General features: G+C 42.0%; 1 protein-coding gene across 2 annotated transcripts in view; it reads right to left on the bottom strand.

Moving 5' to 3' along the window:
- Positions 1-26,462, bottom strand: part of LOC122798813 — a 2,048,867-nt gene that overhangs the window by 874,573 nt on the left and 1,147,832 nt on the right. For both annotated transcript variants that reach the window (XM_044067935.1, XM_044067936.1), the window contains exon 16: positions 16,969-17,102. In XM_044067935.1, coding sequence (XP_043923870.1) covers positions 16,969-17,102 — 134 coding nt within the window. The remainder of the gene's footprint in view (positions 1-16,968; positions 17,103-26,462) is intronic.

Genomic DNA, 26,462 nt, shown 5'->3' with positions numbered 1-26,462 from the left:
GAAGAGTACATACTCCAATTCTTTTTTCATTATAGTAGCTCACATCCTTTACACCAAAAAAGATCAGTGGTTAAAGGCCAAATGGTCAGGGCAGCACACATGGTCACCTTGGAGAAGGAGTTTGAGGAAGTTAATGGTATGGTTGATACATTCACTAAAAGGGGCTATCTATCAAACCTAATGAAAGAATTAGTACAAGAGGTTAGCTCAAAAAGAGCTAATGGTCACGTTAAGCCTATACTGAATATGACAAGGGCACATGGGATGTTAGTTCTGGGCTTTAATCCTATGCTAACTGCTGAAAATAGGATGCAAGATGAAATGAATGGCCCAATTATCAAGACTTATGATGGAATTAGTTTTATAACTGCATTTAGGACCAATTATAAAGGAGTTAAGGACACCTTAATTAAAAATTGGGCAATTTTTCAGGAGGGTTTGGAAATTATTGGGAAGACTGGTGCAAACCTTTTAGTTGTTTACAGGAAAGCACCTACCTTTAAAAGTCTCTGGGAGAATCCAACATCTACCACATTAACTGCGTTGGACCCACTGAATAACATCAGGAAATGTGGTTGTTGCTCCTACTGTAAATATATAAAAGTGGGGGATTCATTTATTATACGAGATAAGACATATAAAATTCATGGGAAGTTTAATTGCGATTCAAAATTGCTGGTGTATATAGCTTTGTGTGCCCAATGCCCATGTTTTTACATGGGCAAAACAGAGTAAATTAAGAGAAAAAAATTATGAGCATTACTACGTTATTAGGAAAGCTAATACTAACAATGCTTTAGCAAGACACATTCAGACAAATAAGGATCACTTTTTCCATTTTATGGCTATTGACAATGTCTCTCCATTTGCAAGACGGGACCATGGACTTTATATCTAGAGAAAAAAAGAGTTAATGTGGCAAAATCTCGAGTACAAATTAGTGGCCCAGAATTAACTAGTATATTTCTATTAGCTGTTTATTAAAATTAAAAGCTGTGGTGAGATAACATACCTTTACAACTGTGGTCTGTGGATGACTGTTATATACAGTTACATTTTATATTTAATATTTATAACCAATATTTGTACGAAATTTTAATTAATTTTTAAATGGACATTTTTAGAGCATTTAATTGGGTATTTAGGATTTGTCCAACAAAAAAATTACCAAGGGAAGTGGATATTTATTTATTCAATCATTTGTTTATTTTATTTGGTGCAAGCAGAATGCAGTTTTTGAAGTTTATGATTCAATCATTTTAAATACATATTTATTGAAGGAATATACAAGATATTTGTTAAGGTTAATTAGATTCCCTGGGACTTACTTATGTTTAACAGTTGGAGGTGCTTAAATGCTCGAGTCAACTGTATATTTCAGGAAGCACTGAAGGGAAATGACATCAAGTCTGTGTTGTTAGTCTGTTTAAGGAACTGATTAACTAGTCTTTCTTGCATGAAGAAGTTCACACATAAGTGGACGAAAGTGCTTATTTGTTCTTAATAAAGTAGTTTTTGGAACTTTTAGGGTGTTTGGTTCAGTTCAGCTGTTCCACTGCTTTAGTTTTATTTGACCTCCATATACAAAAAGTACAGTTTTGTACCTACCATAAATGTAGATGTCCGATAGATATGCAACTGCAGTCATAACATATGGGTTGTCCTGCCTCAGGCAGCCCTCGGTCGGCCGGATTCCAAAGTCTGGGTCCGACGTCGGCTGATGTCGCATTTCTCTCTGACGTCATAGCGGCTGGAGTATATAAGCATCAGCCGACGCCATCTTCTTCAGTGTTTCTTGCCCCAGATGCCAGGTGCCCTCCAAGGAAGGCTGTAATCAAATTGGAAGAAAAAGCAGGTTTCCAGACAAATAAATAAGCAATAAACATACACCATAACAGATATCCCCAGCTAAGGATAACAGGGAGAGGAGTGGACCCAAGGCATAGAGGGGAAGGAGGGAGGGTAACCCAACTGCAGCTGCATATCTATCGGACATCTACATTTATGGTAGGTACAAAACTGTACTATGTCCTTCAAGAATGCAACTGCAGTCATAACATATGGGTTGAATACCATAGCTTAGCTGGGGGAGGTGGAATGCTCTAAGAAAAGGATGGTGTAGCTATCAATCCCTGCAGGACTGCCGAAGCAAAGCCTGCTCTGGATCTGGAATATAAAGGGAGGTTGTAGTGTTTGGAGAATGTATGCACGGAGCTCCATGTAGCAGCTTCTAGAATGTCTTTTGTAGGCACCCCTCTTAAGAATGCTGTAGAGGTGGCTGTAGCTCTGGTGGAGTGTGGTCTGACATTGGCTGGCACACTCTTTCCATGGAAGGAATAACAGAATCTGATGCAATGTCCAATCCATTTTGAAATAGTCTGTTTGGAAATTGCTTTTCCTTGTACTCCAGGGGCGTAAGCTACAAAAAGTTGATCAGACTTCCTACTGGTCTTGGTTCTGTCCAGGTAGTAGCGAAGTTGTCTGTGAATGTCCAAGGTATGCAACAGTCTTTCCCCTTTGTTCTGAGGATTGGGAAAGAAAGTAGGCAGGTGAATTGCTTGATTTAAAGAAACCCTAGATACCACTTTTGGCAGAAAGGTAGGGTTGGTTCGTAAGGAGACCCTGTCTCTGTGAAAGGTTATGAACGGTGGTATTGCCATTAGGGCCTGTAATTCCAAAACCCTTCTTGCTGAGGTAATTGCCAACAGGAAAGCTGTCTTCCATGAGAGAAATTGTAAGTCCACAGAAGCTGCTGGCTCAAAGGGAGGTAGAGTCAGTTTTTCTAGGACAAAGTTGAGGTCCCAAGCTGGTACTGGAGCCTTTCTTGGTGGCTTTATATTCTTGATTCCCCTAAGGAATTGCCTTAACAAAGGATGTGAAAACACAGGTGGATCAGTGTTGTATCTAGCTGAAATAGCTGAGGCATGTATTTTTATGGAAGAATATGAGAGTCCATTCTGTAGCATATCTGCCAAATATTCCAGAATGAGTGGGATGTTCAATAATGATGCATCATGACCCTTGCTGGTATTCCAAATGCTGAATCTCTTCCATTTTGCTGAGTAGACCTTTCTGGTGGATGGTCTTCGGGCTTCTGTTAGTATCCGCTGAACTTCCTTGGAGAGAGATAGATTAAGGTTATTCATGGGATCTCCCAAGCTGTTAGCTGCAGCGTCTGAATATTGGGATGAACTGTCTTGAAGTTGTGTTGAGTCAAAAGTTGGGGCCATTGGGGAAGGTCCCACTTTTTGTTGTGACATATGCTCCGTAGTAGTGGGTAGCAGTGTTGTCTTGGCCAGTCTGGAGCTATTAGCATCCCCTTGGGCTTCTCTGCTTTGATCTTTAGTAATACTGTGGTCATCAGTGGCAGAGGTGGGAATGCATAGATTTTTAGGAAGTTCCAGTTGAATGAGAGAGCATCTATTTTCCATGCTTGTGGATGATATGTCCTTGAACAGAACCTTTGTAGACGATGATTGAGGTGGGAGGCAAATAGGTCTACTTCTGGCCTGCCCCATGTCGAGGTGAGTCGTATGAAAATTTCTGGATGTAACCTCCACTCGTGGGGGTCTAGGAAATTCCTGCTTAGGCTGTCCGCCAGCACATTGTCTTTGCCTGGAACAAACTGGGATTGCAACTGTATGTTTAGGCTCAGTGATTTTTCCCAAAGATTCATTGTCAGTCTGCAAAGGGGGTAAGAATGGGTGCCCCCCTGCTTGTTTATGTACCACATCACAGTGGTGTTGTCTGTCCGTATTAGCAGGTGGTCTTGCTGAAGTTGTTGTCGAAAGGCCTCGATGGCATGCATTACTGCCAGCATTTCTTTTTGGTTGATATGCAGATGTGTTTCCTTTGGAGACCATTGTCCTTGAATACATCTGCCCTCCATGTGCGCCCCCCATCCAAGGTCTGAGGCGTCTGTGGTCATGGTCTGTGTTATCTGAGGTTTTTTGAATGACATACCTGTGTTTGCCTGGATTACCGAGGCCCACCATAGAAATTCCTTTTGTAGGCATGGAATGAGCGGTATGGTTGCCTCTAGGTTGTTGCTGTGTTGAGACCATAAGCTTTTTAGGTACCATTGAAGCTTTCTCATGTGTAGTCTTGCTAGTGGAACCAGGAGAATGCAGGATGCCATGTAACCAAGGGCCTGTAGGAATCTCCTTGCAGTCATCTGGGTGAGCTTTGCCAAACCTTTGAAATAATGAGTTAACTTATTTTGCTTGTCTTCTGTCAGGTAAGCCATTTGAGAGGCTGTGTCGAGTTTGGCTCCTAAGAAGGTTATTTGCTGGGATGGCTGAAGTCTTGACTTTTGGAAGTTGACTGTGTATCCCAGAGCCTGTAGTAGTTGTATGACATAATTCAAGTTTTTTGTCTAAATCAGTTTGTCGTCCGTTTGTATGAGGCAGTCGTCCAGGTACGGGTAAATTTGGATCCGTGGAGCCTGCAATGAGCAATTACTGAAGCCAGGCATTTCGTGAATACTCTGGGTGCAGTAGATAAGCCAAATGGCAATGCTGAGAATTGATAATGCTCTGGCCCTGCAAGAAATCTGAGGTATCTTCTGCAGCTGTGTCTGATAGGGACATGCAGGTATGCCTCCTTGAGGTCCAGAGTAAATCAGCCAAGACCCCTTGCCCAGCATGGGAAGGAGTTGCTGTAGAGTCAGCATTTTGAACTTTGGTACTATGAGAAAAGTGTTTAATGCGGACAAATCCAGTATTGGTCTCCATTGAGTTTCTTTTCTTGGAACAAGGAACAGTCTTAAATAAAACCCCTGACCTTGTTCTTGTTGGGGAACTTTTTCTATTGCTTTTATCTGAGCAAGCAGAGAAATTTGCTTGATAGCCTCTGCCCTCTGGTTTTGTGGTAGGTTTGGCATGCCTTGTTTTCTTGGCAAGGTATGAAAATGGAACCTGTAACCGTGGTCTATAATGTCCAAAATCCAGTTATCCTTTGTCAGTCTGTGCCAATTGTCTGAAAACAGAGATAATTTTCCGCCCAATGGGGCTTCTGCTTGCTCCTTGGTCAGCGGAACTAGAGGAAAGTCATTGAGATTGTCCTTGTGGGGCAGGAGAAACCCCTGTGTCACTTCTTTGGTTTGCTGGTTGCCATTGTCGTCCCCTGTAGGAACCTCTGTATTGTCCTCTTCCTCGGCCACGCCTGTTTTTGCCCCTTTGAAATCTTTCAGGATTAGGAAAGGACCAGTTTTTTGAAGGCCAATTCCTGCTGAATCTGGGTGGCTGAACCTGGAGGAAATCTTTGACTGAACTGACTTGGCTTTCTCCTCAATGGACTTTAACACATCTTTAGCATTAGCACCAAAAAGTTTGTTCTTTTCCAAGGGTGCATCAAGAAGTTTTGCCTTAACATGATCTGGTAGAGGTTGTTCTTTTAACCATGCATGTCTACGAATGACCGCCCCTGTCATAGCTGCCCTACATGAAGCTTCCAATGCATCATATCCACACTGAAGAAAGTGATTGCTAACTTGCTGAGAATTATGTACAGCCTCCTGCAAAGACTTCCTATCTAAAGGGTCAGGAGAGGCCAATGTTTTCTGTAAATCATCTAACAGGTAATCCTGATATTGAAACATATGAAAGAGACAATTGAGAGCTCTCATAGATAAAGTAGTGGAGGTGTAAACCTTCTTCCCCCATCTCTCTAATGACCTAGCTTCCCTGTTGGAGGGCAAAGGATTTTTGGAGGTGGTAGCTGAAACCCCTTTTGGTCCCTGTGAAATTGTTTCTAAATCAACAACATGGGCCCTAAAGAAATGAGAATGTGTTTCTGGGACCCTATAGTATCTGTCAGGCTTGGCAGGAGCAGGAGGAAGAGTATCGGGTAACACTGGAGTCAGAGTATAGATCATCCAAAACATCAAGCACAGGAGGTATAGCTAAGGGCCTGTGCTGGGGCTTTTTAAGGAAGGTTCAAAGGCGCTTTCTGGAATCAGAATATTCCTGGCCTTGCCACTTAAAATGTTCCCTCATGGAATGCAGAACTTCCCCAAAAGAAATATCCTCAGGAGGGGAGGCCGAGGGGATGGAGTCCTCTGCATCTGAGTCCTCATAGGTCTGGAAGGGCTCTTCCTGGCTATCAGAGTGAACAGAGTCCTCAGAATCTTCATCTGAAGGGAGTGGGTCAGAGGGTACAACCCTGGGCCTCTTATCAGGAGGAGGCTGGGATCCTCTCTCAGGATGGGCCTGGGAACCTCTGATCATGGAAATTAAGTCTGCGGCCATAGTCATGATTTGTGTTTCAGGAGTAGGCTGAGGTAAGGCTTTAGCAGTAAGGTGCTTGGTCTTGCTGGCTGCCTTAGCACGTGTGTAGGCCTTGATAGACATGGACATGGGAGGCCTAGCAGCTCCACGTGCAGGAGTGACCTTATCCACAGCAATGGTCTCGGGCATTTCCTCGGTTTCAGTATCCGGAGGAAAATCAATAACTGGCGGTGTGGTCTCCGGTATCGGTAATGCGGTGTCTTCGGTTCGGAGCGGTGAAATAACCGCCCCAGAGGGAACCGGGGCACTCGCGGTTGGTTTTGGCGTGGTGTCGGTGGAAGACGCGGGCCGAGGATGTCGGTCGCGGTCTTTTCGTTTCTTAGGAGTCTGCGATGTCGGTAGTTCCGACGGCATTGTATAATCAAATTTTTCGCCGAAAAAGTCTTCAGCGAACTCCGCCCGGCGCCTGAGAGTGCGCTTATTGAAGCGAGCACAGGCGGCACAGGCTGAGACGTCGTGGTCTGGGCCAAGGTAAGGAAGGCAGTAAGAGTGGAAATCCTTATGAGGTATTCGTTTACCACAAGACAAACAATTATTTACTTTTTCAGTAATTTCTGACATCGGCTGAGGCAAGAAAAGGACCCCAACGGGGTACTTAACTTTTTTTGATGACTTCGGAATCGAAGAATACAGGAGCTGACCGACCGGCACTTGCGAACTGCTTCTGCTTCGGGCACCGCGCGGCAAGAAAGACTGAAGAAGATGGCGTCGGCTGATGCTTATATACTCCAGCCGCTATGACGGAGAGAAATGCGACATCAGCCAACGTCGGACCCAAACTTTGGAATCTGGCCGACCGAGGGCTGCCTGAGGCAGGACAACCCATATGTTATGACTGCAGTTGCATTCTTGAAGGACATCTGCATAAAAAAACTAGGGATGCTTTACAGAGCCCTAAATTCTCACCGACACAACTAAAACTACATTTGGTACTACTTGCCTCCTCCCAACTCTTATTTATGGCGCTCCCATCCTTACTAACCTTCAGACTTCAAAAAAATTAAAACATGAACAGTGCTATAACAAAGTCGCTAAATTTGCAGTACATACCCCTTTCAGAACCCACCACTGTATAGCACTGAAAAGCCTCATCAGTCTTGCCACATCAACATATACACAACTTAACACTTACAAAATAATCCAGCATACATCTGTCTGCCCAGCACTAAAAACATTCTATACAGCTATGTTCCCAGTAGGTCACTGCCACCCAGTGACTCAAAACTCCTCAGTCTACAAACCTAGCAAATCTGCTGGGCTTTATCTGTACTCGTACAAAGTTGCTAAGGAATGGAACTCCTTACTTGTATCCATCAGGTCTGCACCCTTCCTCCCATTTTTCAAAATCCCTCTCAAAGACTTCTTAGCTAAAATCTGGCTTTGTTCTCACTCAACACCAGGATAAACTGTGTCCCTAAATACGAACAAGTCCCTTTCCATTCCTTATACCTCCTTACCCCCCCCCACTTACTTCCTTACAATTATCCAATTACCTTTCCTGACTCTCAACTCTAAATAAGCCTGTTTTTCCCTCACTTCACATTGCAATTTCTATTTGCATTAAACTAACTTACCTTTAACTTCTCTACAAACTGTCCAAAATTACTCTAAATTCTAAATGATAACTATTGTAAAATTGTCTATCCTGTGTAGCTTTTCTTCCTGGGCCTTCACAGAAAACACTCTTCCAGGCCCAGTGGGCTATCTCGGTCATCAAACTGTAATTAAATAAATAAATAGTCATATACCTTGCATCGATTCTTAAATGTTTTAAACATTTGTTATAATTATTTAAATTGCAGATGTTTTTTGATTTATTTTTGACGGTTGCAAAACTATTGTTCTTAAAATGTTTTGTAATAATTTGGAGCTTTTCCCCTCGGGCCTCTGCTCAAAATGGGCTTCTACCCAGTCGGACGTTCCCCACAATCAAATGTCAATAAATAAATAAATGTTTAAGGCTAGCTTGTGGGACAGATTTGTAAGAGATACTGGGTATAAGAGAGGAAAGGGAAAATGTTGGCATAGTCAATGTCCTGACACATTCACTGCTGCAGTATTCTTAACTATCTGGGATTCCCTGCCGCGAAAGCCCGAAGTCCAGCCAGTCTTCCAAAGACTTCTGAATTTAAAAGGTATGCCGGAAATCACCATATGTTCCCTGCATAATAGGACATAAAGGTGATGTTCAAGCATACCAAAACAGAACTAATTGCCCCAGGAGGAACACCAGTCCAAGGAAACCAAGAGGTAATGTGTATATCCAGGAAAGCAAAGAAAGTACAGTTTGTACCTACCATAAATGTAGATGTTCGAGTGCTGATACAGCTGCAGTCGTAACAGATGGGTTCTCCTGCCGTCAGGTGGGTCCTCGGTCGGCCGAATTCCAAAGTCTAGGTCCGGCGTCTGTTGTTGTCGCTTTCTTTCCTGACGTCAGTGCGGCAGGGTTATAAAAGACAAAGCCGACGCCATTTTCTTCAGTCTTTCTTGCCCCAGATGTCAGGTAATATATATATATATATATATATATATATATATATATATATATATATATATATATATATATATTATATATACATATTATATATATATATTATATATAATCATGCAATGCAATATAATCAAAAATCAGTAGTTGCAAGCAAATACACCATAGAAGGATAACCCAATCAGGTTGTAAGATGAGGAGTTAGCCACTAGGTCTGTACCCAGAGGGGAAGGAGGGAGGGAAACCTGGACTGCAGCTGTATCAGCACTTGAACATCTACATTTATGGTAGGTACAAAACTGTACTATGTTCATCGTGCATACAGCTGCAGTCATAACAGATGGGTAGAATCCCAAAGCTACGCACAGGGTGGTAGGCACTAGGTGGAACTGGGAGGAGCCAGAATGCCCTGCAACACAGCAATGGCAAAGCCTGCTCTAGTTTTGGAGTATAAAGGTGGTAGTGTTTAGTGAAGGTATGCACAGAACTCCAAGTGGCTGCCTCCAAAATATCTTTGGTAGGGACTCCTCTGAGGAAGGCTGCAGAGGTAGCTGTGGCCCTTGTGGAGTGGGATCTGATGCCTACAGGTACAGATTTACCATGAAAGGAGTAACAAAACCGTATGCAGTGGCCTATCCATTTTGAAATTGTCTGTTTGGAAATTGGCTTCCCTTGAGCTCCTGCAGCATAGGACACAAAGAGTTGTTCTGATTTCCTGAAAGTCTTTGTTCTGTCCAAATAGTAACGTAGCTGTCTATGGATGTCTAAGGAATGTAGCAGCCTTTCCCCTTTGTTTTGAGGATTGGGGTAAAAGGTAGGTAAGTGTATGGCCTGATTTAAAGCTACCCTGGATACTACCTTAGGCATAAATGACGGGTTGGTTCATAGGGAAACCCTGTCCTGATGGAAGATGAGAAAGGGCTGCACAGCCATGAGGGCTTGTAGTTCCGAGACCCTACGAGCTGAAGTAATAGCCAGAAAGAAAGCTGTTTTCCAGGACAAATATTGCAAATCTGTTGAGGCAGCTGGTTCAAAGGGAGGCAATGTTAATTTTTCTAGAATGTAATTAAGATCCCAGGCTGGTATTGGTTGTTTCCTTGGAGGTCTTATATTCTTAGCCCCTCTGAGGAACTGTCTTAAGAGTGGGTGAGAGAATAAGGGTGGATCAGTGTTGTATTCTGCAGAAATGGCAGAGGCATGGATTTTGATGGAGGAAAATGAAAGTCCACTGTTCAACAGCTCAGCTAGATACTGTAATATCTGAAGCAAATTCAGTTTTCTAGGATCCTGGCCCTTTTTCTCATTCCAAGCGCAAAACCGTTTCCATTTTGCGGAGTAAGCTTTTCTAGTAGATGGCCTTTCGTCTTCCAAAATGACATCCTGCACCTCCTTGGATAGTAGGGTATGTTGTGGTGCTAAGGAATTTTCCATGCAGCTAGATTTAGTGTTTTCAGCTGTCTGTGAAGAGTTTTGTAGCTGTGCTGAGTCAGGAGAAGAGGCATTAGAGGTAGGGTCCAGGGAGGAGAATGTGTTAGGCTCCTCAGGAGTGGGTACCAGTGTTGTCTTGGCCAGTCTGGAGCAATCAGTATCATCTTTGGTCTGTCTGCTCTTGCTTTCAAGAGCACCTTGGGCAGTAGAAGCAAAGGTGGGAAGGCGTAAACTGTCCGTGCTGCCTAACTGAAAGAAAGGGCGTCCACTCTCCAGGCCTTTGGATGAAATGTCCTTGAGCAGAATTTTGTCAATTATTGATTCTTGTGGGAGGCAAAGAGATCTATGTCTGGCCTTCCCCACGCTTGGATTATCTTTGTAAACACTTGAGGGTGCAACTTCCATTCGTGCGGGTCTGTCATATTTCTGCTTAGATTGTCTGCCAGCGTGTTTTCCAAACCTGGCAGGTACTGTGCTTGAAGCTCGATTTGCCATTCCAGAGCCATGTTCCAAAGTGACATGGCCAGCCTGCACAGGGGGTATGAATGTGTTCCTCCTTGTTTATGTACCACATTACTGTGGTGTTGTCTGTTCTTATCAATAATTGCCCTGGATGCAGGAGGTCCTTGAAAGCTGTAATTGCATTTATCACTGCTAGCATTTCCTTGTGATTAATGTGAAGGTGCTTTTCCTTTTGGGACCATTTGCCCTGAATGCACCTGTCTGTCATGTGTGCCCCCCAGGCGTAGTCTGAAGCGTCTGTTGTGATGACTTGATTTGCTTGAGGCTTGCAGAATGGTAGACCTGTGTTTGTTTGGCATGCTTGGGCCCACCAAAGAAATTATTTTTGCAAACATGGAATTAGTGGTATTATTGTTTCCAAACTGTGGCTGTGTTGAGACCATAGGTTTTTTAGGTACCACTGAAATTTCCTCATATGCAACTTTGCACATGGGATTAGAAGAATGCAAGATGCCATGAAGCCCAGAGCCTGCAGGATTTTCCTTGCAGTTGGCCTGGTACAAATTGCTAGCATCTTGAAGTACTGAGTTAGTTGCCCCTGTTATTCTGGCGTAAGATAAGCCATCTGGGTTGTTTGTGTCCAAGTTGGCACCCAGGAAAATTATTTTCTGAGATGGTGTTAGCCTGGATTTCTCTTTGTTGACTGTGTATCCCAGAGAATTCAATAACTGTGTTACATAAGCCAGATGTTCCAGAAGTATGTGTTTGCTGTCTGCTTGGATCAGGCAATCATCCAAATAAGGGTAAATTTGTATCCCTTGAAGTCTGCAGTAGGCAATTACTGATGCCAGGCATTTCGTGAATACTCTGGGCGCAGTAGATAAGCCAAAGGGCAATGCAGAGAATTGATAGTGGATTGTACCTGCAAGAAATCTGAGGTATCTTCTGCAGCTTTGTCTGATTGGGACATGCAGGTATGCCTCCTTGAGGTCCAATGTTACCAGCCAAGACTCCTTGCCCAGCATGGGAAGAAGCTGCTGTAAGGTGAGCATCTTGAATTTTGTGCAGTAGAAATGTGTTTAGGATGGATAAGTCCAAAATGGGTCTCCAATCGGTTCCCTTCCTTGGTACCAGGAATAGTCTGGAATAAAAACCTTGACCTTGTTCGTGAGTAGGTACCTCTTGAATAGCTTTCATGTCCATGAGCTTTGAAATTTGTATTTGAGCCTCTGCCCTTTGATTGTGTGGCAGGTTCAGCATGCCTCTCATTTTTGGAAGAGTGTGAAAATGAAATCTGTAACCTCTGTTTATAATGTCCAGGATCCATTTGTCTTTTGTGACAATATGCCAATTTTTTGAAAATAATGCCAGCTTTCCTCCCAAGGGTGCTGCCACCCGAGCCTTGCTTGGCATGCAAAGGGGAAAGTCACTGGGTTTGTTTCCTGTATTGTTGTGCACTGTCTTCACCACCTCTTGGTGCTGGAGATTGCCATTGTCTGCCTCTATATGATCCTTGAGATTGTCCTCTGCCCCTTGTGCGCCTGTATCTACCTCTTTGGGGCTCGTCTGTGGCTGGAAAGGACCAGTTTTTCGAAGGCCAATTTCTGCTAAAACGTGGTGGTTGTACCTGTAGAAAAGCTTTGACAGTTTGCATAGATTTAGCTTTTTCTTCCATTTTCCGTAGTATCTCCTCAGCATTAGTACCAAATAATACATCCTTTTGTAAAGGAGCATCTAGTAGTTTAGCTTTAACATGATCAGGCAAGGTTTTTGTTCCCTAAGTCAGGCATGTCTACGAATGACTGATCCTGTAACAGCAGCTCTACTTGAGGCCTCTAGAGCATCATACCCACATTGTAAGGTGTGTTTACCCACTTGTTCTGCACTATGCATCATATCCTGCAACTCCTTCAAATCTGATTGTTCAGGTTGTGACATTTTATTCCTTAATTGTGGTAACAGAAACTGCTGATATTTAAGCATATAGAACTGACAATTTAAGGCCCTCATGGCTAGGGTGGCTGAGGTATATACCTTTTCCCCCCACCTTTCTAAGGATCTAGACTCGCTCTCGGAAGGTAATGGATTCTTAGCAGTAGAGGCCTTCATTCCCTTGGTGCCTTGAGAAATGGTTTCAGGGTCAGCATTATGGCTTTTGTAAAGAAATTGGTGTGAGTCAGGAACTCTGTAGTACCCATCAGGCTTGACTGGGGCAGGAGGCAGGGAATCCGGATTAAGGCAAGCCTCCGAGTAAACATCATCAAGCATGTCCAAGACAGGAGGTATCGCCAGAGGTCTGTGCTGAGGTAGCAAAAGAAATTCGCTAAGCCTTTTCTTGGAATCTGAAAAATCTTGGCCTTCCCAATGGAAGTGTTCCCTCAAGCTATGCAAGGTTTCCCCCGAAAGAAAAATCCTCTGGGGGAGATACAGAAGGAATGGACTGCTCTGCATCAGAATCTTCAAAAGGGGAGTACAAGTGTTCCTCTTCATCAGAATGTTCTGAAATAATGGAGCCCTGGTCAGAAGAGGGAGAATCTTCCTCCACTCTGGGTCTCCTGTCCGGAGGGGGCTGGGAACCCCTGATAAGAGTAATTAAATCCTCAGCCATTTTGAGCATCTGCTTTTTAGGCATGGGGCCTGGAGATGGGCCCTGTGCAACAGGCCTCTTGGAATGCATGGCTGATTTAGACTTAGTAAAGGCCTTTATGGAAAAGGAAGAAGAAGGTCTGAAGACACCATGGGTGGAAGTGGACCTGTCCACATTAAGAGGCTCAACACTCACAGTGGCTTCGGTAGCTGTAGTCAGGGTATGGGCCGAGGAACCTGCGGTCTCGGTTACAGAAGACACCGCCAGAGAAGTGTCGTCAGTAGTCAGGGGCTGCGTAGGCGCCTCGCTGAGAACCGGACCACGTGTAGCCAGTTTTGGCGTGGTGTCGGTGGAGACCGCGGACCTCGCGTGTCAGTCTTTGTCCTTGCGTTTTTTATATAAAACAGTAGTCGGAGTCTCTGACGACATTTTATAATTAAAAGCTTTACCAAAAAAGTGCTGGGGGAACTCCGCCCGACGCTTAATAGTGAGTTTATTGAAAGTAGCACAAAAGCGACAACCCGAGACGTCGTGGTCTGGGCCTAAACAAGGTATACAGAGTGAATGGAAATCCTTATGTGGTATTTGCTTCCCACAAGAAATACAATTGTTAACTTTGTCTGACATAGGTCTGAGGCAAGAAAAGTTTCCCCAACGGGGTACTTAGCTTTAAAGAAGACTTCGGTTTCCAAATTTTCATAATTTCAGGAGCTGGCCGACCGGCACTTGCGAACTGCTTCTGCTTCGGGCACCGCACGGCAAAAAAGACTGAAGAAAATGGCGTCGGCTGTGTCTTATATACCCCTGTCGCACTGACGTCAGGAAAGAAAGTGACAACAACCGACGCCGGACCTAGACTTTGGAATTCGGCCGACCGAGGACCTGCCTGACGGCAGGAGAACCCATCTGTTATGACTGCAGCTGTATGCACGATGAACATCTAGGGGGATGGAGGGAGGGACTGCATACTGCATCAGTGAAGGCAAAGACATCTACCATTATGGTAAGATTTTACACAACTTACATTCACTGCTGCAGTATTCCTAATTACCTGGGAGACTGCCAAAGCTCAATTGTAAACTTGGGAGGAAGAAGGGGCAGAATAGTCCCCTAAAAACCATGAAGAACTAAACTAGCAAAACCAGTCCTAGCGCTACAGATACCATCCAACTTGTAGTGCTTGGTAAAGGTATGCACAGAAGTTCAGGTAGCTGCTTCAAGAATATAATTAGTATCTAAGCCTTTGAAAAAAAAACACCACAAGAAACCACAGCTCTAGTAGAATGAGCCTTAATTGAAAACACATATCCTCCAACATTGTAGCAGTACTAGTGGCCCTTGACACAGTATGTGCAGAATCATGCACACTCATGAAATGATGTTTAGATACCTGGGAAAGGACAGAAACAGTTTGGCTCAAATAAGTGCTTTCTTCTCTAGGAAGAGTAGAAGCCAATTCCCTGAGACTGTCCATATGACAATGCATAAACTTCCACATACACATCTGGCAATTCAGAATTCTGGAGGCTGAAGTGGAAGAAAGCATCCTGTTACCTACAAGGTCCAACATTTTACCATCTTTGTCACCAGGTAAGCAATTAGTTTCAAGGACCAACCTGTTGCCAGCATAAGACATGACTGAAAATGCAGCTCGATCAGATCTAAGGTGAGAGAAAATTAATTAGCCTGAGGTACCTTAGACAGTTTATCTGCTTTTTTTTTTAAGGGACTGACAGCTGGGTTCCAGGATGAATGCAAGAAGCATTTAACATCCTCCAAGGCTGGCAGTATATGAGGGATGGGAAAGTAATGAGGTATACCCATTTGTAAGATATCATGGGATCTCCTCTACTTGCTCCCATAAAAATAAATAAATAAAACAAATAAATAAATCATCCTGGCAATGGACTTATTAAAAGAAAATTCCTCCACAATAGGATACGAATTCCAAATTTCCTCACAATCAAAAAGTCTGGCTTGGAATATGCAGGAGAAGCAGTCCTATCTCTGTCAAAGTCAGAATCATTACATCCTGCATCTCCAGGAATAACTTTACAGGGTATGCCCACCTGTAATGGCTTCTGTACACCAGAATTTACTGCCTGTAAATAAGGAACTTATCTTTTTTAACAGTATTCGTTTTTTTTTTTTTTAAGAAAAGCAGTGTTTATTTTTTTTTCTTAATGACAATTCTAGTAGACGTCTACTGACTTGAAGGAGGTGCGTCTGCCTTGTCCAATGGTCTTTTGTCCCAGTTACCCTGAGAAGGATCTCCCTGAACATTTCCCAGACTGAGAGAAGATGGTACTCCCATGCCTGTATAGGACACTGGAACAGCAGGAGAGGATATGGCTGAGGCTGACCCCCGGTTCATGATGGACAAATGGACTAAAACAGAGAAAGCCAGTGAATTAAGTGAGTGGCCCAAGGAACAACCAATTGGCACTCCAGGTTCACACACTGACAGCGAAGGTGCAGACTAAGTCCACGACAATGGCAAGGACTTCTTCATGACCAACTTTTCTTTCTCTGGGTACCACTGGAGAAGAATCAGCCAGACTCGTCTAAGTATTCATGCTGTAGCCAGGGAAGAGGCACCAAAAGTGGCAAGCCTAGTCGGTGTGAGTTGGTCCGATGGTTAAGTTGTCACAGAGTGCTCACAAGCAGTACACTTATACTCACACTTACAATCACAGTCCCTTTATCTTAAAAATATACAAGCAGAACACAATTTCCCTGCCAGTACTCTTCACTTGCAAAACACACTGACAGAAAACAATACAGCAGGTAGGTTGTCACAAAGTGAGTGCAAGCAAATTACACTGACATATACATTGCTGGTCATTACCATTAACCTTTCTGTCCCAAAAAATTCAGATTTCATACAGTCAGTATATAATTCTCACAAAATTAGCCACAAATACATTAATAAACATCTCCGGCTACAAAATAGTGGCCCTTGATGGGAAACTTTCAGTAGTCTGACAAAATACTGGATTTCTTAAAGGGGAAATACTACTTTAGTCAAAAAATAAACTGTGTCATTTTTCTTAAAAGGGCAATGATTTTTGTGTGGAGGGGTTCCCCAATGGGGTCTTACCTGTCAAAAAACAAACTCTTAGCAGTCTGCTACATCTGTAAAGCACAAGAGATGCTTCTTCTCCAGACAAGAAAATCTTCATTCTGACTGCTGATTTTCCTTCTTGGCATTAGCCAACCTGCAATTATCGTTAAGGTGTGCTGTAGGAGGGGGCAGTAGGAAACAAGCCATATATCCTGGAGGCTGTTGCAGTAGTGGGAATTATGGACATAAGCAGTGATGTCAGCTAGAGACCAATCACAGGTACTTTTGGAAAAATTACACTGAAGGGCCTGTGGATGGGTAAGATACATCTGTATGATGTTCAATGCCTACTTAATACTTCCTCTTTAACAGAGGCTGGAACTGTTGGGGTGCACAAGTCTCAGCCTCAGCCCAGCGATGCGTCATCTGAACATGATGCACCACAAGAGTGTAGAGATCTGATTTAGGGAACAGTCACAAGACAGCACCAGAAGAGAACACTGAAGTATTCTGACCACAAAGAACCCTGCAAAAATAACAATCTTTTTCCGTAAAAGTAATATAATCAGCACATGTACACTCTCAGAGAGCATGTTTCTGACTACAGATATTAACCATGCATCATTAAATATGCACTACACTACAAACTTACCTGGAGAAATGTCAGTTGTTCTATGAGCTTGTCTCCAGCTGAGTGAAACATGGTCACTTTTTCAGTCTGGATGAAGTTACACATGTGTGTTTTCATTCTTTGGAAACAGCCAGCACCGCTCTGCTTTGCGCATTCTAGAAAATAATACACACGGTCATGCTTCCAATAAAGACATGCTCAGAAAGCAAGACAGCTGTGGCTCAGCCTACTGACCAAGCCAGAGTAACAATACAATTCAATGAAAAACTTTCCAAGATCTTCTCAACTGTTAATTATTATAGTACTGTTCTTTAGTTGGCTTTCTCAGACAACACTCCAAAACTCATTTCTTAGTTAACTGATTGCCCAACTCTTGGGAAAATTACTGAGAGGAGAACAAAAACTGTAAAATATCTTGGGACTATCCTAAACTACCCTCATACTGGCATGAGCAGGACAGAAGGAAGAGTACAAATTTGAAGTTTTTTTTACCAGAAGTATAAAAGCTGAAGTACTTAAACTACGATATGGAATGGTACAATATCATTTTTTATTGTATGACACTAACTATACTGCTGTCCCTCCCCTAAGCACACAGCTGAATACTTTGCTTAGATCAGTCCAGTCCACTCATATTACGCTTAAGAGGATTAAATAAAATAATATTTGGTGCGGCAAAGTCAAAGGCGTCAAAGGTAATGGTAGATGCTGTTATACAGTCACTCTGTCAAAGCAAAACTTCAATGAAATCTATATGGATGGAGGTGGGACGGAAATGGTAACTTGTCAGCAAATGATGCAACTAACTCATATTCCTGGCAACTTCAGAGTTTACTGATTTATTTTCAATTGAAGGCAGAGGAAGTCCGGCTGGGTGCAGAACTCTTCCAGTGGAGGCCCAGGAAGAAGACCTCTACTGTTAGAATATACTACAAGATACAATGTAAATTAACGGGTATATTAATGTGTTATGTTTGACAACGCAGTATTAGAACATTTTAAACAGCAGCATATACTGAACTGGTTCACATTACGTAAAAGCATACTGCATAAAAGAATACTTGTACCAGTGGTGCAATCACACACTAGTACAAACAACAGTATCGGGATGAAATGGAAAAAATTACATGCAAGCATTTGTAGTGGAACAGCTGCATACACAACCATAGTATACACAAAGGACTGTATTCTTAACAATAATAACCTGTACTGTCACCCTAAGCTCATGTCTTCTTTCAGCTGTTCCCATTAAGGGTTGCCACAGTGGATCATCTACTTCCATTTATTCCTGTCCTCTGCATCTTGTTCTGCCACACCAACCACCTGCATGTCCTCTCTCACCCCATCCATAAACCTTATCTTAGGCCTTCCTCTTTTCCTGTTACCTAGCAGCTCCATCTTTAGCATCCTTTTCCCAAAATACCCAGCATCCCTCCTCAGCACATGTCTAAACCAATGCAATCTCGCCTCTATGGCTTTATCTCCAAACTGTCCAACCTGAGCTGACATTCTAATACACTCACTCCTACTCCTGTCCATCCTTGTCACACCCAGTGCAAATCTTAACATCTTCAAATCTGCCACTTCCAGCTCTGACTCCTGCCTTTTTGTCAATGCCACTGTCTCTAACCCATATAACATAGCTAGTCTTACTGGTACCAGTCTGTCACAAATCACTCCTACCCTCTTCTTCACCCACTCCACCCTACCTGTACTCTCTTCATTTCTCTTCCACACTCACCATTACTCTGAACTGCTGATCCCAGGTATTTAAACTCGGCCACCTTAGCCAACTCTACTCCCTGCATCCTCACCATTCCTCTATCCTCCCTCTCATTCACACACACATTCTGTCAGTCCTGCTGACCTTCATTCCTCTCCTCTCTAGAACATATCTCCACTTCTCCAAGGTCTTCTCAACCTGCTCTCTACTCTCACTACAGACCACAATGTCATCTGCAAACATCATAGTCCATGGGGACTCGCATCTGATCTCGTCTTTCAACCTGCTCATCACCACTGCAAATAAGAAAGGGCTCTTGATGTAATCCCACCTCCACCTTAAATGCATTTGTCACTCCTACTGCAGACCTCATCACTTTCACACTACCCTTGTACATATCCTGTACCACTCTTACATACTTCCCTGCCACTCCCGACTTCCTCATTATACAATACCACAACTCCTCTCTAGGCACCCTGTCATATGCTTTCTCTAAATCCACAAAGACGCAATGGAACTCCTTCTGACCTTCTCTATACTTCTCCATCAACACTCACAGCCCAAACTTCGCATCTGCAGTGCTCTTTCCCAGCATGAAACCATACTTCTGATCACTAATCATCACCTCCCTTCTTAACCTAGCTTCCACTACTCTTTCCCATAACTTCATGCTGTGGCTGATCAGTTTTATCCCGATGTGGTTATTACAGCTCTGCACACCACCCTTACTCTTAAAAACAGGTACCAAAACACTTATTCCCCACCCTTCAGGCATCCTCTCGCTTTCCAAGATGTCATTAAACAATCTGGTTAAAAACTCCACTGCCATCTCTCCTAAGCACCTCCATGCTTCCACAGGTATGTCATCTGGGCCAACAACCTTTCCATTCTTCATCCTCTTCATAGCTGTCCTTACTTCCTCCTTGCTAATCTGTTGCACTTCCTGATTCATACACATCATCCAATCTTCTCTCTCATTCTCTTCATTCATCAGCCCCTCAAAGTACTCTTTCTATCTGCTCAACACACTCTCCTCCCTTGTGAGTACGTTTCTTTCATTATCCTTTATCACCCTTACCTGCTGCACATCTTTCTCAGCTCAGTACCTCTGTCTAGCCAATCGGTTCAGCTCCTTTTCTCCCTCCTTGTGTCCAATCTTTCATACAATTCTCCATACACCTTATCCATAGCCTTTACCACCTCTCTCTCTGCCATAAGCCTCATCTCCTTGTACTCGTCTACTTTCTTACCCAGTTCTTCACCAACCTCTTTCTCTTTATACTCTCCTGTACTTCCTCATTCCACCACCAGGTCTCCTTGTCCTACTTCCTCTGTCCAGAAGTCATACCAAGCATGTTTCTAGCTGCCTGCCTTACCAGTTCTGCTGTAGTCACCCTAAGCTCATGTCATTAAGTGTATTCATTTACCTTTATCCTCAGTGACATCAACATGTAGCATGGGGATGAGTCCATAGACTTATATGGACAGACCACCATGCATGCACAGGGAAGCATTCATTAAAGTCTATTGATGTGCGCCACATTCCCTCTATAGATTCATAGGTTGAAACTAGGCTATCGACCCTAGGGCCTATACAAACCTAGCCATAATAATTCCCAGGCTATTTCTTCCCACACTATTTACTTCCCTGTACCTCTGTCTATCAGGGCAACTGACGAGACCCCCGGGGTGAATTTCCTTTCTCCCATTCGATCGTCAAGATTCTTTTTGAAGAGGGCCAAAGAGGTGCTCTGCTTGACATGTATGGGCAATCTATTCCAGAGTCTAGGGTGTCTCTGGGTCAGGAACCTATCCCGCCAGAAGGTTTTGTTTACTGTGATGACAAGGTTTAGATCCCTGGAGTGTGTGGCTCTGAGGGATTGGGACTTCTTTAAGTGTAGCATGTCCAACAGCCCTGGGTTTGACATGGCCTTGTATGTTAAGCAGAGATCACCTCTAAGTAGACGATATGCCACAGAGTATAGCTGTAGAGTTTTTTTATACTGTCAGCATAGGGCATCTGCTTTAGGCCTGTGATTCTTTTAGTGAGGTATTTCTGTGGCCTTTCCAGTTGTTGCAGGTGTCTTAAAAGGGACATACCAAATGGGGTGTTGTATTCTGGGTTTAATGAGGGATGAGTACAGTGGGACAATGACCTTTTTTCTGGATGAAAAGCCCTTAGTGATGAGGTGTGCCAGACAGGATTTCCTGACTGTTGTAGCAATGTGGTTATTGAAGGCAAGACCACTGTGCACCTGTGCCCCTAAGTCTCTTATCACACTTTCGGTGTTTAGTGTACTGCCACCTATGTGGTAATTCACGGCTACATGTTTTTTTCAAAGGGGATAACTATACATTTCTTGGCATTGAGCTTGAGCCCATGGCTCTGGCACCAAGCATCTGTTATGGTAAGGCCCTTTTGTACGGTATCAACATCATTTGGGGATCCAATAATGGCTCCCAGTTTGCAGTCATCTGTGAACTTTGTTAGCCAGAGTCCCTCAGTGTTGGCCTGTACTTCAGAGAAGTAGACGCCAAACAAGAACGGTCCCAGGACTGAACCCTGAGGTACTCCACTTGTCTGGAGCTGGATTTGGAGTCAGCTACTTTTACAGTGAGGGTTTCTGTCAGTAAGCCAGTTGGCAACCCATTGAGTGATGTAGCGACTAATGCCCAGCTTAGTAAGTTTATCTATGATTCCAGAATGGGGGATGGTGTCAAAGGCCTTGGCGAAGTCCAGATAGGCTGTCTGGACCATCTTACCCTTTTCCACAGCAGCTCTGAAGACTGATTCGAAGAAGTCAGTTAGGTTCAGGAGACAAGATCGGCCCTTCACGAACCCAGACTGGGTGGGGTCCAGTGTTTGAAGTTTGGCAATGTCTGTGTACAAGTTTCATGATAATACGTTCCATGGCCTTGCAGATCAGGCTCGTCAGACTGATGGGGCAGTAGTTGAATCCAAGGTGGATCCCCCCTTGTGGAATGGGATAACTGTAGCTGTGCGCCACTCAGTGGGCATGAAGCCTGAGGTGAGAGTATGATTAAACATGACACTTAGGTGAGGTGCCAGTTCATTTTGTAGTTCATGTAATACACAGCCCGGGATGTCATCTGGTCCCATGGATGCTGTATTCTTAGCTTTTGAGAGTGCGATTTTTACCTGTGTGGCCGTTATTACCGAAATTTGGCAATCGTCCGGTAGTGAGATGGGCCGTTTAGGAGGAGAGAGGGGAGTGAAGTTGGCACTGAATCATCTGTCACGATATTGGCAATATCCTTGGGATCTGTATATTTAATGCCATTCTGTTGTAGCTCAGACCAGATCTGAGCATTGCCATTTAGATTCTTGACATAGTTATAGAATGTCTTGTAGTTATCTTTGGCCATTTTATTTTCGCAACTAGCTTTGGACGATTTTATGAGGGATCTCAGCTTCTTACTGAGGCTGCTAAGGGAGTTTTTTGCATCCTGCGATTTTCCTCTTTTCTGCAACAGTTTCTTCCTTTTCCTGTAAAGTTTGTTCATGGCAGGGGAACACCAGATTGGCTTCCACTTTTTGGAGGAGAGCATCTTGGTTCTATATGGGATGGCATGATTCATGCATGAGTGGATGTGCTCATACAGTGCCTTAGTGTAGGACTCAGCAGTCAAACTTTAAGTTCCCGTCTGCATGGGTGTCATGAAGTTTGTCACTTCTGACTTAAGTAGCATGAAGTTGGCTTTGGAGAAGTTTTTTATGGAGGTTTCCATACTGGGGGGGGGGGGGTGCAGGAGGGATGTGGCTGTTAAGGGTGATTAGCTTATGGTCTGACCTGACCAACGAGGGGGCGACCTTAGGTGTGGAGCATCGATTTCCCATATTGGTAATGACCAGGTCTATGATATTGGAGCCCCTATGGTGATGACACCAAGAGATGCAGAAAATGTATTTGGGTCACTGTTAAAGTGTTTACAAACCTTTTTTTGCTAAAATTAAAATATGGGCCGAATATATAAGGAATGATAAGACAGACATGCACTGTGGCACTAACTCAACAAAACAAAAGAATGACACCTTAGTGAACATCATACTTGGAGTGTACTCTCACTGTTGTTTTACATTTGTTGATTCATGAAAAAATGTCATACAAATGGCCAGCCATTTGGAAGCCGTTTAGTTTCTGGCATGCCTTGTTTATCTGGCATCTGGTTGGAAGGAAGGACATCAATGTAACATCTCAACTGTCTGTGGGCATTTAAAAGATACTCGTTTTGTGGGTTACTGAAGAAAGTAGATGGAGCAAGGTCCGGTAAAAGGCTCAGTTTTGACACCAACATAGCAAAAAGGAGTCCGTTGGCAACTATTTGTCCTCATGGAACACCATAAATATGGTTCTTTAAACAGGAAGGCCCAATGTCTGGATCTCTTCTGGCTGATACAATGCTTACCAAGAGCAAGGTCTTCCTGGACAGTAGTTTAAGCAGGGCTGGTACACATTGTGCTCGACTAGATTTAATGTAATTAGCTGCGATGTAAAATCTGTGTTCAAAAGAGGAAGGATCTACAAGAATCCCGCTCATTTCAGTAAGGTGCGTAAGACAAGAAGAAAATCTACGCCATTTAAGCAGCAAAGAGAGCAGAGAGATCCACTCTGACTAATAAATACTAACTGTCTCTTAAAAACAGTCTGCTGTTACAAGCAGAACCTTGGCTGTAGGGCACCATTTCGGAAGGACAATCCTAGCACTCCACCATATGCTGAACATTTATGTTGTCATATATGATATTCTGTTGCCTGATGATCTGGTTTCCTATAAGATATCAAATATTCCTTCTGAATGTCTGTTCCTGAACAAAATGAGACTTAAAGAACCCATGCAACATGCCTCAGTGTTCTGAGGTATGGGTGACCCACGGTACCTCCATGTAGTGTTAATAAGGAACAGGAAAAGGGTTCCCACCCTACCATCTGCACCAATATAGGAAACAGCGGCTAATAAATGCAGAAAGAAAATTATAAAATAAATAAAAATTCAAACAAATCAGCAAACTGCTCATTTAAGCAACAAAAATGAAACCTGATGAGTTTTCAAGACGATATAATACACACAAAAATGGCAGAAAAGAAGAGTCTCAAATTATTAAATCAGTCAATCAAAAATTTCTAATTCACTTCCTGATCCTTAACAGTGCAAGTTTTGTATTTTAAAATACTTATTTTTTTTTCTATTTTTGCAAGATAGGCACACCATTAATATAAACAGAAGAAACCCATTCCACAACAGAAACTGACAAATTTATTCTGTTGCTATATCACAGCTGAAAATGTGCCACCCTGTGGGCTTTCCAAATTGCCACCTCTCTCTCTCTCTCTCAGTTCCTTTGGCAATCTATTTCTACATTTTCTCTTAGGTTCAAAAAAAAAAAAAAGTTACACAGACATGACAGCATAAACTACCACAGCAGATTAGAAGTAAAGCTTCTGTGCACCTGAAAGCAAAGACCACCTAAAACAATAACAGAACAGAGACATCTACAACAAAGAACAGTGCCCTTAACTGCATCTGAGAAGTAAACATTTAACTCATTAAATACATATCACTGCATAAGCATATCAGCCAAATTCTTTTATCTTTTGCATAAAATGTAAGTGCAAGTACATAATATAGTAGCTAAAGGGTCATTTAAAGTAAACACATTTCAACAATTCCAAAAAATGCAGACACAAATGTAATTAGATTCAGTAGCAAAAAACACTTCTTGGTCACATTAAAAGTATACATTTTAGTACACTTCAGAATTACTCACCCAGATCATACCTAATGTGATTTCCCTTGACACACGTCCTAACATGCACCTTATAAACAGACGTCACATGGTTTCCCCTCCTACAAAACACTTGCCCTCCTTCTAAAAGGCATAACTTTCACTACATGATCTATGTGCTATAAACATCTCCCCATAAACCATATAAAAAAATCTATGGTTCCAGTAGCAAACAGTAAATGCTAAGGACAATCTACCATATTCTAGTTATGGCAGTCTCTTTTAAAATGTAGAACTTATAATCATAAATTAACTGGCAAAATAACTAATACTGCTGTCATCCTTAAACAGATATTCTGATTTCTGTTCAAGCAGGGAGGAAACCTGGAAAGATGACATGCACAATATATCACTGTTTGACTTTATGCACAATGCTTACACTGGAAACATCAAACATATATAATGTATAGAAGCATTATTTTTTTATTCTCTTATGATAACCGTATATTACTGAACCAAATCTTACAAGCAGAGTATTTTTTTATTTTATTTTCATAATTGCCTATCATCATCTGGAAGGTACTATTACAAATGACAAAAAAAAAAAAAACTGAAAGAGGCAGCCAAAACACGACAATAAGCAGCCGACTATTTATTAGAAATAAAATGAAAAAACAATCAAAGGCCAAAGACTTGAAATTCAGTAAGCGCTTTCACGTTCAAATGGAATGCTTCATCAGACTGTTAACTGTTGACTTAATTGGTACCTTTTAAAAGCTTTAACATTTCATTGTCAAGCCAATCACCATTCGGCTCATGAATATTGAATGGAAATAATATACTTCATCAAAAACCTTATGGATAATTCATTAAAAACATTTTTAAAGCATTTCAACAAATATAATATGATAATCATCTCACATTTATAAAAATGTATAAATATATATGTATAAAATATATGTAAATATATGTATACAAAAAATGTATATAAAAAAACTAATGATCATGCATATTGATGCATATAAAACCACATGTGTATTAGGAAATATATATACACACAAAAAACTTGTTAGATATCTTTGTCATGACTTATAAAGTCTTTTTATGGATAGCGTCATAACAATATGGCAAGTAACTATTCATTTATCCTTGCATATGAAGTATAAACTATTGTGCATAGAACTATATATCTATCCATCAACACTATGTCCTTAGTGTATATACAAACATACCTAATAGGAACTGTGTGTGTGTATATATATATATATATATATATATATATATATATATATATATATATATATATATGAACATACAATACGGATGAATACTTATCATAACTTTTATCGAAAATATGAAGACACTTTTGTATATAACTAATAAGTAAATATATAGAATAATACATATATATATATATATATATATATATATATATATATATATATATATATAGAACACATGTATAAATGCCTATATAATACTTATGTGTTCTAATGTTTAAGATCCTTAGCTGCTAGAAAGGGTCTCATGGACACCTTATCATTGACTCCTAGCCCTCTATCTGCCTGTAATCTTAATATCAATTTCATTTCTCTGCTCTGTATAGTTCTTATATTTCCATAGCCTAGCATTCCTATATATCATTTCTAATACCATAAATTTAAAACTGTGCAATGTGCCTTTGTTTATATGTTTTGCCAACGCATTATTTTCGTGCTCCCTATTTATTGCATAAATATGTTCTTTCACTCGTTCCCTTAAGGTTCTATTTGTCATTCCTACATAGAACGAGTTACATTTACCACAAATAGCAAAGAAAACTGACTGAAGGTTCACAAAGTACAAAAAAATCTTTAGCGAACAAACCAATGTAGACCACCACAATCCTTCGATAAAACACTGATTTAATATGATAAAGCAAACATCAACAAGCAGTTTTTAACACAGATAAGCGCTTTCGGGCTCTGCCCTTCTTCAGATAAAATAAAAACAATCTTAGTCACATTTAAATACCTAATTCAAAACAATTTCCAACCAATTTATAGC

The sequence above is a fragment of the Protopterus annectens genome, chromosome 3.part1 (assembly GCF_019279795.1).
Source record: "Protopterus annectens isolate FY-2018-M chromosome 3.part1, PAN1.0, whole genome shotgun sequence".
NCBI classification, from domain to species: domain Eukaryota; kingdom Metazoa; phylum Chordata; order Ceratodontiformes; family Protopteridae; genus Protopterus; species Protopterus annectens.
This window is presented reverse-complemented; position numbering and strand designations above follow the sequence as displayed.